Source organism: Dermacentor silvarum, chromosome 1 (genome assembly GCF_013339745.2).
Source record: "Dermacentor silvarum isolate Dsil-2018 chromosome 1, BIME_Dsil_1.4, whole genome shotgun sequence".
Lineage (NCBI taxonomy): Eukaryota > Metazoa > Arthropoda > Arachnida > Ixodida > Ixodidae > Dermacentor > Dermacentor silvarum.
This window is the reverse complement of record NC_051154.1, coordinates 104,622,147-104,636,543: the sequence shown is the minus strand read 5'-3', so window position 1 is coordinate 104,636,543 and position 14,397 is coordinate 104,622,147. Positions and strand designations below refer to the sequence as shown.

The 14,397-nt window shown below is 47.0% G+C and overlaps 1 protein-coding gene across 3 annotated transcripts in view; it reads right to left on the bottom strand.

Moving 5' to 3' along the window:
• Positions 1-14,397, bottom strand: part of LOC119434107 (zinc finger protein 64-like) — a 64,116-nt gene that overhangs the window by 32,098 nt on the left and 17,621 nt on the right. For 2 of the 3 annotated variants that reach the window (XM_037701435.2, XM_037701428.2), the window contains exon 5: positions 9,250-9,489. In XM_037701435.2, the coding sequence (XP_037557363.1) occupies positions 9,250-9,489 (240 nt within the window). Of the gene's footprint in view, positions 1-9,249; positions 9,490-13,345; positions 13,445-14,397 lie in introns of those variants that run through there. The other variant, XM_037701443.2, reaches the window with a different exon arrangement.

Here is a 14,397-nt window from a genome sequence, read left to right as displayed (position 1 = left end):
TATCTTGCATTTTTGTATACCTATCATTATTTTTCTTTTTCAAAAATTTACCTTGTACCGCTGCCTATGATTTTAAGAGATCAGGTCGCATCCATCTTTTCCCTACTTTTTTTCCACCAGTACTCTAATCGTCTCTTGCTGATCTCTACGGCTGATCTGTTTATGTTTCCTTCCACTTTAAACCCAAGCGCTTCTGGGAGTTGCACGTTACCTACGGTTCTCGCTGGGTGGATCCCGTCGCATTCCATTAGGATGTGCTGAGTGGTCTCTGGATCTTTACTGCAGCATACACATGTCTCATCTAATTCCGAATATTTGTTCCGATATGTTTCGTCCTTAGGCAACCGGCTCGAGCCTCAAATAGCAAGGCACTGCCCTTTGTGTTATCGTACAGATTTTCCCTTCTAATTTCTTTCTTCTCATTCTTGTAAATCTCCATTGTCCTTTTCGTTTCCATTCTTTGCATCCAATTCACGGTCTCTATTTCTCTCACTTTCTTTCTGATGACCCCTGGTTGTCTATTTACAGTTTCGATTATCCTGTACTTGGTTGCCAACTTCCTTGACCTCTTCCTCCATTCTGTGTCCACGCTTTTCATGTAGAGATACTTGTGCACTTTAGCTGCCCATTTATTTTCATCCATGTTCCTGAGCCTTTCTTCAAAACTATTTTGCTTTGTGCTTCTCTGACTTCAAAAGAGGCCCAACCCATGTCTCCATGCACTGCCTCATTTGTCGTATTACCGTGTGCTCCCAAAGCCAACCGGCCTACTGATCTTTGGTTAACTTCCAAACCCGCCAATATATCCAATTTTAAGCATATAATGGCATTTGCGAATGTTAGCGCTGGCACCATAACTCCTTTCCAGATTCCACGCACCACCTCATACTTATTGTGGCCCCACAGGGCTCTGTGTTTCATTAATGCTGCATTCCGCTTCCCCTTTATTTTCAGATTATCTTGGTGGTTGATTGAGTAATTCTTTCCTTCGTTTATGTGTACGCCGAGGTACTTATATTGCTTCACTATGGGTATTACTTGCTGTTGAATTGACACCACGAAGTTACTCGTGTGCTCATTAACACTTTCGTGACCGCGGGAAAATCGGTAGTTTTCGGGTAGTCTGGCTATTATTTTTTTTCCTGCCACAGGAAATGATTCACGTTGAAGTGTATGGTATCAAATTGTAGAAGAAGAAATTATCTTTCCAACGGTATTAATTTCAAACAGCATATTTATTAAAAATACTACGAAAAAAATTATCAAAACAAAAAAATCGCATCAAGAACGAGAAAGATCGATAAAAACATCAATGCTGCTTTGCACAAAAAAAATATTTTAAAAAATCGAAATATACATTTTCAAGAAAAGGGATATATGAAATCAGCCTGCAAATATAAGCTCTGTATCTACAAAAGTTCTTGAGGCACACGGGTACACACAGCACTTTGGAGCGCGATTCCAAGGTGCACTCCCGGCCGTCTTCGTGGACAAAACTCGAGTCTCTGCGCGTCCGCCGCTAAATTATCCCGTCCGAACGACGTTTACATCTTGCAGATAAGAACTGTGACCTTTAGAACACGCCGGAAATCCTTACGTCGATACGCGGCAGCGATAACACGGTCCGAGAAGAAAGCAAAACTGAACGGCGGATACCCGTCGATGTTCCGGGGCGGTTTGCCGCACTTTCTTCGTCCGTAATGAAGTCCGACGAATCGAAGTCGTCTTCCGAGTCTGTGCTGCTGCGATCATCCGCAAATTCGAGCCCAGATGCGTCGGAAACCGTCGACACTCGCCGTTTCCATGGAGCGGACGCGCGCGACGTAGATGCCAAACGACGAGCGCTCGTCACCCCGACTATGCAGGCGCTTTAAAAATCCCCGCGCGGTGGAAAAGAGAAACACAAAACCGAAACCGATAAAATAGTCTCTCTTTTAACCCGCTCGATGGCGCTAGCTGTCCGGAGCGCTCGGAGAGGCGCGAAAATTCAACTTGTACCATCGACAACATACTGTCGACGGGAATAGGCGCGGTCACGAAAGTGTTAAAGATCATAATCCCTGATTTCTCTGTGCTAAAGCAAGTGCCCTCTGGTGGACAAATTTTGAGCACAAAAACAGGCAAAAGAGCCAAAAAAATCAATTTGGTTTATTAAAAGAATGATGCACTTGACGGTGTATATTTGTTGCAGTGAGGGTATTTGGGTAGCGTTTGTTGTTTCGTTGAATAATTTTGTAGAGAACAGAGCCGGCGACCGTCGCATCAGTAGTGGTAGTAGGGATGGCTGTATGTATACACTGAATCGTTATGTGTTTGCTATCCTGTGTTGAGCCATGTCGGGCAATGACGTAGGTTCCGCGAAACGGATGTCTGCGAGACACCACGAGAAAAACCACTTAACCGCTTCTGCAGTAAAGGGGGGGGTGTAGTGTTTAACGACCCAAAGATGCACAGTGGGGTTTACGAGGGATGCTGTAGTGAAGAGCTACAGATTCATTTTGACCACTTACAGTTATTTAGTGAACACCCAGCACCATACAGTGCGTAACTCATAGTATATGTCTCTTGTTACTTATTTCTGATGTTCCCCCCTACAATAATGTTTGTAGGTATTGTATATAAACAAATAAATATATAAATAAATTTGTGCGTTCTGTCCCAATCCAAGATCTCCTACATTGAAATAAAATTAAATAGAAATGAGGGAGAAGCCCACACCTACCAAAAGGCAACAGCAGGCAGAATGCAACCACTAAGAATGAAACACCCTGCCTAGTTCCCAGTTGTATAGTGACACGGCCACTGAGCAACCCTGCGGGCAACCAGTGCGCAGCCAAGTATACTTCCAAATTAACCTTTTCGTTATAGCTACAAATGTGCTCATTTTCAGTGCCTCTATGTTTTAAGATATTATTTCAAGACGTAGTCTCAATGGATACAGCGATACAAAAAATTATAGCCTGATCACTGGTATTTTAAGTGGATGTAAAGCGGTGATTGCTCAGACAGTTTTTGAGAATTCTATGTGAAACTTCAAAGAAGCACCGCAAGGAACGCAAATGAAAGTAATATGCTATTTTTAGTATAAGTACTCAGTCAAAAAATTTGAAATATACAAAATATGCACCTGGCTCCTAGTTCCCAACTTTTAAGTCAGATTCCACAAAAGAATTCTTGTGGAAATTTAACGGCGTCAATACTAGCAATAGTGATGCCCATGCTATGCGGGAAAGCAGTAGATTCGCAAATGTGAAAACTGGCAAGTTTTTATTGCAGAGGGAGCATTGTTTTTACTCACTGCAGCAGGCACCTGGTTCGTTTGTTACTGCATTCTTTACGCTCGAAAAGCAATGGTTGTCAGGTCAGCGAGCATGCAGAAGCCTCCTCGTACATCATTATTGCATTCAATGAGATTTTCTCTGCAAGCAAGGTGGTCTAGTGTGCGTTCAACTGGTGCTGGAGCCTCCATGTGCTTTGTTGAGTGCTTTACAGTAATGTGGAATGTTGCACAATATTGTAGAGTAATGAACAAGGGCACTTGCACAGGTGGTGTTCAAAATGTAAGAGACAAGACTGCTAGTCAAACTTCGGCTGAAGGTCAGTCTGAAATAGCCTATGTGTTCTTGTGTGAGTGAAAACCCCAATGATGGGAAGGATTGCTTGTAATAATTTATACATACACTGTTGAAACATTGCACTTGATATTAGTTGAACACCATTATCAAAATAACATGAGCATCTACCATTGTTTGAGACATCGTTAAAACAGCCTAGACATTGGATTGGAAAATTAGACAACCTGAGAGAATCTTGTGTCTTCACTGCTGCTGTTATTTAAAATTATGTTGCCGAGTCGACGAAAGTGCAAATTTTGCATAATTTTATTGAGGAATTGCTACGCGCACTAAAGATAGTTTCGACGATACCTCCAGTCGAAGATTTATTTTTTCAGACTTCCCAATCTGCCAAAAATTGTCAAATCTGAAAAAATTGCTAAATTAAGTCATTATTTCAGACAGTGCATGATGTTGCTAGTAGAATTCCAACGGAAATGTTTAACAAAGCGTATAAAAACTGTCGATCAAATTGATCGATTTCTATAGGCATGGTAACAAAAGAGTTAACGAGCATTTGATGCAGCAGAGTAATGTACACTGGGTGCGTGAGACATTCGAGGACATCATGATCACTTCAAGAATAGCAACAATATATTCTAGACAAGAATCAATATACAGTTAAACCTAGATAAAACGAAATTGACAAATTCCCGAAAAACTTCGTTATAAAGAGGATTTCGTTATATGCAGGTTCGGCACGAAAATTCTTAAAAGAAACGCTTACCGTACTTACTCGATTCTAACGCACCCTCGATTGTAAAGCGCACCCGTTTTCCGTTTTCGTCGAAGCACTCATCCTTGGAACCAGGTACCAGATGCGTGGACGCGTGTCGGTTCGCACAAGCGCGAGGCATCGGAAACGAAGAGCGAGCGTCACGATGGTGTTGTAGCGTCGTATAGTGTTACAGTAGAACCCTGCTGTTACGTTCCCGGGTGCTGCGTTTTCCCGGCGGTTACGTCGTTTTCAGCCGGTCCCGGCACTGCTCCCATAGAATCCAATGCATTGGTAACCCCGCTGTTGCGTCGCAACTGTGGGACCGTTCCCGCATCATACGTTGCGAACTGCCACCCCGCGCCGGCCCGAGCGGCCATTTTGACTTTTCATGTCGCTTGGCTTGGTGGCTTGACGATGGCATTGGCCGCCCAAAGTGCCGGGGGCAACAACTATGACGTATTTTGGGTTACCGCCAGCAAAAGTATGGCCCTTGAGATCCGTATTTGCTATCTAAAGATGGTGTCTATGCCGCGTTGTGGCCCTAAAATTGGTTTTGGCTCATAGATGTTTCGTATAAAGTCCAAGGGCGATAACGCAATCGCCGTGCGCCGTATGCTGTATGTGCGAGTGAAAACGTGTGAGGGGAGCCGACGACGGCGTCTAAATCTCGCGCGCGCAAGAAAGAAAAGCAGGGAGCGAGGGGGGACAGATAGCGAGCGGCGTTGTACTGCACTCTGGCATCAACTGCGTACTATGCGGCGGATCGCACGGGCCGTATCTTGAAAGCGATCTGCGTTGGGGCAGAATCTAGGCAGTGTAGGTGCGTCGGCGGCTCGTAGCTTTGTGCGTGCTGTGTGTTCTCAGCGCTCAGTTTGCGTTCAAGCGATAGACAACAGCACGAAGGTCACTTGGCTCGCTTCTACAGCGGCGCTTCCACACGCCGCCAGCGTTTGACAGCGCGTGTCCACGCTTATCGAGTGTGATGTGTCATAGCATCTGCCAGCGCGTCGGCAACATCAACTGGAAAAGGAGAGTGCTGGCTTGGCGGGTTAGGCCAGCTGCAGCAAGCGGCAGGATCAGGTTTGAATGAAGGGAGGGGGAAAGGTCACGCCCGCGGCGGCAAGATCGCCGAGTCGAGGGATGCAGGCCCACCTCACACGCTTGCACGCACACACACGTGTGCTCGCTTCGCATTCCGTCGTGGCGGAGAAGGGGCTTCCGGTTGCTGCTCGCGGAAGTATGACAAAATTTGGGGCGAAATCTCTAGGCTGTCGGCAGGGAAAATTCGTTATTTCGAGGTGGCCTCCTGCTGCCACTTCGTTACGTAGAGGTCTCAAATACATGTGCTTCTATGGAGTAATGGCGGGGAATAGAAAAACTTCATTATATCCAGGAATTCGTTATATGGAAGTTCGTTATAAGCAGGTGTAACTGTATTCATTACAAATTTTTTAAACTGTTTCTTCTACTTTCTCTAGGATTATAAAACCACCTTGTAAAACCTCGGTGATACGAATCTCGCGGGGTCGCGTGAAATATTCGTATCACCCGAAATTCGTATCATCAAAACATACACAATATCAAGAAAAATGAATTTATTTTTACCAGAAAAGATTTCTAATAGTGGAATTCCATTGATACCTTCCTCGCTGCTGCGTTTTCCCAGCTGCTATATCGCGTTTTCGCGGTCCCGACCTAAATCCCATTGACTTCCATGTATAGCTGAATCTCGATAATGCCAACTCGAAGGCGCCCAAAAATTTGTTCGAATTAAAAGAAGGACTTCTTTTTGAAATATTCGTGCACCATAACACGACGTGCGAACGGTGCGGAACGGTGCGATTCGTGAAATATCGCGGCGAGCAAGCACATATCGAGCGAGGGCCACGAAACTGCTGGCGTTCGCTTCGCGATAACGGCAGAAAACGAAACTTCGGGGAGCGGGCGGCACAGGCACGGCGAGAGAGAGAGAGAGAGAGAGAGACATTGGTTGTGAAAAGGAAGAAGCGACACGGCGACGGGCGCGCGCGGGGACCGTCGCAGGTGAGGGAGGAGGGCTGCAGGGAAGCGGATTTGGCCTCGGCAACTCTGTCGTTTCGTGGCTCCCCTCGCCATTCCTCTCAACACCCTCGTAGCCCCCTCACCTTCGACTATCTCCGTGCGCGTCCGCCACGCCCGCCGGCCCGGCGCCGCTTAGCGCGCTCGCTGAAGTTTCGTTTTCTGCCATTGAAGCGAGCGTTGGCCGGACTGGGCCTCCGCCGTTGCTTCCCTCTGCGTTGCAGCCGCAGCGTTGGCTGAGACGTCGGCACGTACACACGTGTTCCAGCGCCACGCATAAATGGCGACCTTGGCATGACGCCGCGTTTTTTTTTTCCTCCGCGCGGCGTTGAAGGGCCTCGCCTAAGCTTTTGCTCTATGGCGGTGTCGGAGCAATGCCGGTCGGAGGCGCCGCCACGTGATTTGGCGCGCTGCTGAGAGCATTGTCGGTGCGCGGTGTGTTCGAATTAACCATCGCAAATGCTTTCGCGTTCGAATAACCGGGTGTTCCCCGTGATACTTCGCCAATATATAATGTACCAGCACGTTACGTTGCGTTTGAATGTGGCGGTCAGGTAAATGTAGCGGTGCAGCCAGCTTGTACATTGCAACAAGCGACCGATGCGTTTCAACAAGTGACCGGCACTTTGCAGATAGGACGCACCCGCGCGGACCTTATCGTCAAAATGATCTGCGATGTTGACAAAGAGCGCGTAGTGCCAGTAGCTTCGTATGCGCTGTGCCTTCGACGTTTAGTTCGCGTTGAAGCGAGAGACAGCGCAAAGGTCAATTCGCTCGCTGCTGCTACTGCTGCGTTTCCGTTGCTTCACCTTTCGGGCGAAACTGCGGCTTTTGTTTTTTCTCTTTTTTTTCGCGGTCCCTTGAAAAACGTATGAACGGGACGTTTTCTTTTTGTCCAAATCGTCAACGATCAGCTTCTGAAGGCGCATCAGTGTGTGCACGTGATCTTGGGAATGTTTTCGTACGCCACTGAACGCCTGAGCACGTCGAGTGCAGGGAGCGTTTTGACCGTCGGGGCTGCGCCTCGGTCGTCGTTGCAGCAGCGGTCCTCGTCTACTTTCTCGCTAAGCATCGGCTAGGCTGTGATGTGGTCCGGTCCGCTCGACGTGGGGACCAATGAGAGATTGCGCAGCCGCGTGACGTAGTCGGTTGCTTGGCGACTGTGGATCCCGCCCAGATCCCGCTGTGCCGGCTTGTCCGTGCCGGTGGCCCCACTAGCTCGGCCGCCGCCGCTGTTGCTCACGCGTTCGTATGATCCATAGCGGCGCGGCAACACTGTTCGAAACAGCCGATTTTTTTCGTATTGTGAGCAATGTATTTCGGCCAGGGAATGTTACGAAATCGTATCACACCGAAATTCGTACCAGCCGGGTTCGTATCACCGGGGTTTTACTGTATTGACTAAATTAGGCTTCAATAATGGCTGCATCTCGGATCAGATAGTGCATGTTGATGCTGGGCAGTGCTTCCATGACAGCAGCCTTTAGTGAGTTTTTAGCACTGCGTGGCTGTTTGTCTCTCTCTCAGTGATTCCCCCCCCCCATACATCGCAGCATAGCAGGACACCACATTGAGGGTAACGTGGTCGCAGAAGTTCACAGTCAGCCTCTCTTAGGTTGTGCATGCTCTGTAGGAGCAGGCAAATGCATTACTGCACTTAACTAGTATAATTAAAGGTTGCTCTTGAGTGTGCCAGGGCCAATGACTTTTTGCGGCTATTACACAAATGAAATAATTTACTTTCCTGCAGGCACTCTTCGTTTCCTACTAGATGTCATATTTGCTGACCATTCACAAATGGTAGCTGTAGGCCTGAGGGAACCACCCATTTTAGCCTTTAGCATATGCATTTGTCAATGTCACCGTATGCAGGTGTTTCCAGCGTACATAAAACATTCCACTCTGTGCAGCCGTTATAGCATGTGTCTGCCATTAAAAAACACCAGAATATGGTAATGATTTGAGATCAGTGGGAAGATTTTGAAAACATAATCTATGAATTTAGGTCCTTGAATGAAAAAGTCAAATATGTCAAACAGTAGAAGTATGGTGCAAGGTGAAATCAAACAGCAAGCCTTATTTGCAAGTTACTTGATATTTTGAATACCTATTCGCAATTCTATCCTCTTCTTATAAAGCGAAAGTACTTCCAAGCGAAAAGTTGCGAGGCATTAAAATTGTGTGCCTTTTTCAGCCTGGACCTTCATTTACTCAACATCCAAAGGAGGATGACATATCTTGGCTGAGGCGGCCATTAAAAAAAAATTGAAGGTGGCTGTGAGTGTTCTTGCAAATCTTCCTGTTCGCTACCAGTACTCAAATTTGCGGACACTTTTTCTAAAGCCAAGTACGCCTCAGCGAAAAGTTCTGTGGTTTTCAAATCACATGCGTTTATCAGATTGTGAACAAGGCTCCTGTGCGAGAGCCGAAACGTCTCATGTATTTTTTAAAACTTTCGTGGTCGGTGTCCGTTTTAATTGTTGCCATGCATATTCCCGACAAGATGGGTTTCCGTCCAATTCTTGACTTCAGAGGCTATAGTATGTACACAAGTTAAAATAACGTACAATTGCTTATTGTCCTGCTACGAGACTTGGCTCTACAGCAGACCAGAGCTGTATGCAGGGTCCCTTGCTGGCTTGTGGTGCTTTGCAAGCCTGGCCTTGGTAGCACTATTAATAGCCCAGCCCTTTGTCACTACTGAAGCCTACTCGTCGTTCTCAAGGCTGCAGTACAGTAAACAATTTCCTACACTGTATCCAAGCTTCTCGGCAATTTGCATCAAAATTGATTTTTTGGCAATTTTTTTACCTGTTCTAACACCCGCGTTCCCCCTTAAGCAAAAGTAAGGTAACTTACACTGACTGCAGCTGAATGGCTTTTCACCCGAGTGCCTTCGCCGATGATTGGCCATTTTGTCTGACCGGCTGAACTCTCTTGAGCACTCAGGACACTTGTAAGGCTTTTCTCCTGTATGGATGCGGCTGTGCCTTTGCAGATCCTTTCTATATCGGCAAGTAAAGCTACACCCTGGCTGGCTGCACCTCAAGATGGCATGTTCGACAGAAGCCTGCTTTAGTCCGTGCTTTCTCAGTGTACCTGCAGAGAAGTCAATAAGATTTATTATTCACAAAGAACATCACTCCTGTTGGCGCAATAAGAGAAAATACAGGAGCTGTTATAAGAAGCTAATGAACAGTGTTATGATGCACCCCCATGAAAAAACTATGGCTTGGTGGTGCCACCAACCCCACTGCATTATTCACTGTACAGTGATGCTACTGCGGACTTATGATTTGGAGCAATTTTTGGAGCATCAGAAATTTCATTTTGGAGCACTTTGGAGCAGGCAATTTGGCATTTTGGAGCAGCTTGGAGCAGCTGATTTTTCACATCCTGAAGTATTTCGAAAAAGCGAGTTGCAATTTACATTCAATTACCTGAATAATTCTTATGTTCTCACGAGAAGCTTCGTAAACATTTCCATCTATTGCAGATCTCGTGGAGAAAAAAATGCACTTGTGTGCATGCGACACACACAGGCACAAATTGATATCATTTCGTATATTGCTAGTTTTCCCAGATGTCATCGGTAATATCCAGAAACAGAAATGATGGACACATTGGCGGCACGCAGTTATTATAACCACGTCATGCTGCGCTTCAAACAAGCTACTAGCTGCGTTTCCGGAGTAGATAACGTCCGCCGATGAATCGCGAATTAACCTTGAAGCCGCGAGCCTCGACAGAAACCGCACTTTGCCGTCGAGCCGCCTTGCAAGGCAGACGCTGCATCGGCGCCGTGCGTGGCACTGCTAAAGTCACTGGAACCTGGAACTTTGAAAGTACCGCAACCGCCGCAGCGAGCGCAGGCAACACTGCGCAGGCAACACTGCGCGGAAAAGACGAGCAGCTCTTCTATTCTTCCGGTTTTCTAGGCTTGCTACAGTGAAGAACAGCACGATGGCTGCCGCAGTGGGCCCTGTGAAATCCACAAACAAAACTGCATTTCGTTTAGCTAGATACGATGTAAATTACAAGTACAGTAGCCGACGGATTTTTCGGACTCCAAAAATTCGGACTTGTTGGATATTCCGGACTTCATAGATGTACCGGCAGGATTCCCATAGAGCTAATGCATTTTCGCGAGCGATTTTTCGGACGAATCTAGGAGCCAATGTTCGATTTTCCGGACTAAATCGCTCGCTCCGAGCCACGCTACCCGATCTTGGAGGCCGCCATGTTGGATTTTCCGCTGTTGGCTTCCAGTGCCCCCCTGTATAGCCTTCAAGATCAGTAAACGCACGCTATCCCCTCGTCTCCGAGGCCATGCCCGCTCTTCCTTGGCCGACAAAACGTTCTAAAAAGCTGCACTTGCTTTTCTTTATTTTTTTTTTTGTGCCGTACGCTGTGTGCGGGTGAAAGCTTGCGAGGGTCAGCCAGCAACCGCAATTTATTCTCACGCACGCGAGAGAGGAAGGCGGCCGGAGGCGCGCGCGGACTTCGTTCGCTCGCGGGACACGGGGAGAAGGCGGCGGAGACGGTGGGGAGTTGCATTCTGCTCTTGCGGGTTGCGGCTGCCGACGGAGCTGCCGCGCAGGCACCGTATCTTGAAAGCGATCTGCGATGTGGCCGAAGTGTGCGCCCGCGATCTGCGATGGTACAAAGGGCGTGCGCCGAGTGCCACTAGCTTCGTATGTGCCGTTTTTTTTTCGTTTTTTTTTTCGACGTTCGCGTTGAAGCGAGAGAATAGACAGCGCGAAAGTCAATATGCCCGCGGTCATCGAGCGAGATGTGTTCATGTAACCTGTGCGCGCGTGACACCGTGCTTATTTAGTTAGTAAGCGCATATTTACAACTTTATACGGCCGATAAAACTAACATCCTTACTTCGTATCGCTCTCTATCAATTGGCTATCGCAATCGATGCTCCGCCTTTTGGGCGAAAGTGCGACATTTTTCTTAAGCCGCTCAAAGCCTCATAATTTTTTTTTCTCTTGGGGGGGGGGGGGTTTCGGACTGTTCGGTTTTTCGGACTGCTCGATTTTTCAGTCCCCGCGAAGTCCGGAAAATCGGTCGGCTACTGCACTCGAAAAGTGAAGCATTCAACTGTGCGCCACCCGTTCTAAATGCAAAGCGATCCCGATGCTCGTGTGTCACACAAGATTTTTTTTTTTTTGGATGACTAGGTATCAAGCGCTGCCACAAAATAGTTTATACGCGTGGATATTATTTATCGCTTTCTAACGTGGCTACTGATTTAACCGCGCACGAAATGTTTCATATAGATCTATTTCTACGAAAATAACCGGTCCCTGACTGCACAAGAAAAGGGATGCTAAAACAGAATTAACCAGGTCATGTACGTGTTGTTTTAAACAACACACGAGAAAATTTATATTTTAATTTTCAACATTGACAGGTCGATCGATCTTTATTGCAGTAGTTTTCTCACTACACTGTTATTTTTTACGCAGCCGCCCGTATTCCGTCGCTCTTCGAGCCACATTTTGCTCGGTTCTGCATATTTCTGAGCATCTCCTCGCTTTGTTTACTCAAGGCAAACCGCAGTCTTCAAAGCAAATGCGTGAAGAAGCTTTTCCATCACATTATGGCATTTAGGGAGTTCGATCAAATACCGCAAGGAGCTTCTCAGCTTTGCGATATCAACAAGTTCACCAAGTGGGAGTGAACTTGTCGCTCTTTATCCGGTGCAGCCAATAGCACGGCGCTTGCTGTCGCTCTTTCCGTTTAACTAGTATCGCGAAAAGCGCTTTCCCGGACTCCCGGCAGTTGCTGCACCCGAAAGTGCAGCACCCGGGCATTTCCTTTCGTTTTGTTTTAAGTCTACGAAAGTTACATATACACTAAATTATACAAAATGCAAAATCTGACCTCGTTGATGACTCGTACGCGCGGCGTGTGCGAGCGATGTCTGCCTGCTTATCTCCTCCGACGCGGCTTAGATCCGCCATCTATAGTGGAAAGTGATCACCTGACGGCAACTGACCAATCGGCGGCGCGGCGGCTAATTAGAGAAAAGGGCTGCGGTACTTTCCAGGTTCCAGTGACCTTAATTGGGACGTACGCGCTAGAGCTGTCTCGTCTCCTGTTTGCAGCTAAGGTTACAACTAAGGCTCGCCCTATCGTCACGTTGAACGTTTTAATTCCCCGGTGGTGCAATTGGCGATAGACGTCGTCAAATCCGAGACTGTTTGGCGCAGTTAGGCGCAATTTTTGTCGATTGTATCAGGATGGCGCAGTAAATCCCAATTGGCGCACTTTGGCGCAGTTGGCGCAGGAGTGGAATCACTGCTGTACAGTGGCAAAGGGAAAAGATTAGCACAAGTGATCAGTGATCGCAGCAGCCAAATTGCAATAAGCAGCACTGCAGCTGAAGACATACTGATAGCAAGACTACCGAGCTGCTCCCATTCCTCACACTCAAGATTAGTTCAGTCGACAGTTGCAGCTTAGGAAGTATGATGACCAATGCACGAACACCAGATGGAAAGATCGTGATATAGAAGCACAATTACTCAAACATTGTTGTAGATAACTGTCAGCCGGCCCCAAGCTACAAACATGGCAAGAGAACAGGACCTGCGCCCTCTGCCTATTCCTGGTCGGCAACACTGCATATCACAATTTTGCCACTCAGGTCACTGCTCATTTGTGCTGATCTTTTTTCATCGCCCCTGTTAAAATATTTAGTCCTTTGCAACAATGATCATACACAAGTTCACCAGCCAAATCAATTATTTCACCTTAAGAGAAACAAGGGGACATTAGTACTACAGTTGAACCTCAATATAACTAAATTCTGAATATAATGAAGTGAATATAATGAAGTAATGAAGTAATGAATATAACAAAATTTCACTGCCACTGCAAGGAATACCAAGGCAATAAATGGAAACTGCTATGGACACAGATAGTCAAATGGTTGAATTACATGTGGCTGCTTGCGAACGCATCTCTCAAATCGTGCACCACTTGACAGAGAGTGGCCGCCAAAGTGTAGCTGCAAGACCCTCTTGCTGTCATGTTCCGTATGAAGTCCACGTGCGATAAGATCATGTAGCACCTTGTGCGCCATATGCTGTGGGTGCGAGGAAAAAGCATGCCAGTGTGAGTTGAAAAGGATGGCGGCTTTATGTGCGCAGTTCTTCCCCCACGGTAACATGATCAAGTGCACACTAAGGTAGGGAGTGAGAGGCAGGTAAGCATGCTTTTTGCTAACACAAGATTCAGTTCTGTTATTCTAGCTGTACCAAAATTAATGGTTAAAAGGCCTGGTGCTGTAGTGATGGCAACCTTGTTTAATGCAAATGCATCAAATGGCCCATTAAGCGAAAAAGGTGGCAGCGTCTGTAGCAGCGAAACGGCACCTGAATTCCCATTAGCTGTGACGCCACGACACGAGTGTGCCTCGATAGATCAGAGCGGGCGAATTGGAACACCTGCTGCTATGCTAGCGCGCCAGGTGTTGCGTGAGGGGAGTGGGCATCGCCGCAATGCCACATCACCAGCGCGGCTCGATGGAGCAGATACGGCGCTGCGACGCCACGTGCAGATGCTGTTCTCTGGTTGCTTGTGTTATCCGCGCGTTTCATATCCATGCAAGCTCTAGCCTGCGTTCTAACTGCACCTTGATAACGCCAAATCAAAACGCGCCAAACGTCTCAATGCGCTCACTTGCCCGCGAGAAGTTCATAACTCGAAGGACCACTTAGTGGCATTCAATTAGACATTAATGCTTTTGCATTTACAACCCATAACAAGTGCTTAGGTGTCCTCGGATTTTTTCAGGAAGCCCCAACAGTACCCATGAAAACACCCTACGTGACTCTGCACACCCACTGCCCATTCTCTAAATTTTGTCTCTGGCACCTAATTTTATTACTTATTCTGGATCTGATGGTACCCTGGATCCACCCCTGTGTACAGAAAACAGCCTCATACATAGGAAGCCATAATGCAGGAAAGAATAGAGAGCCTAAAGTA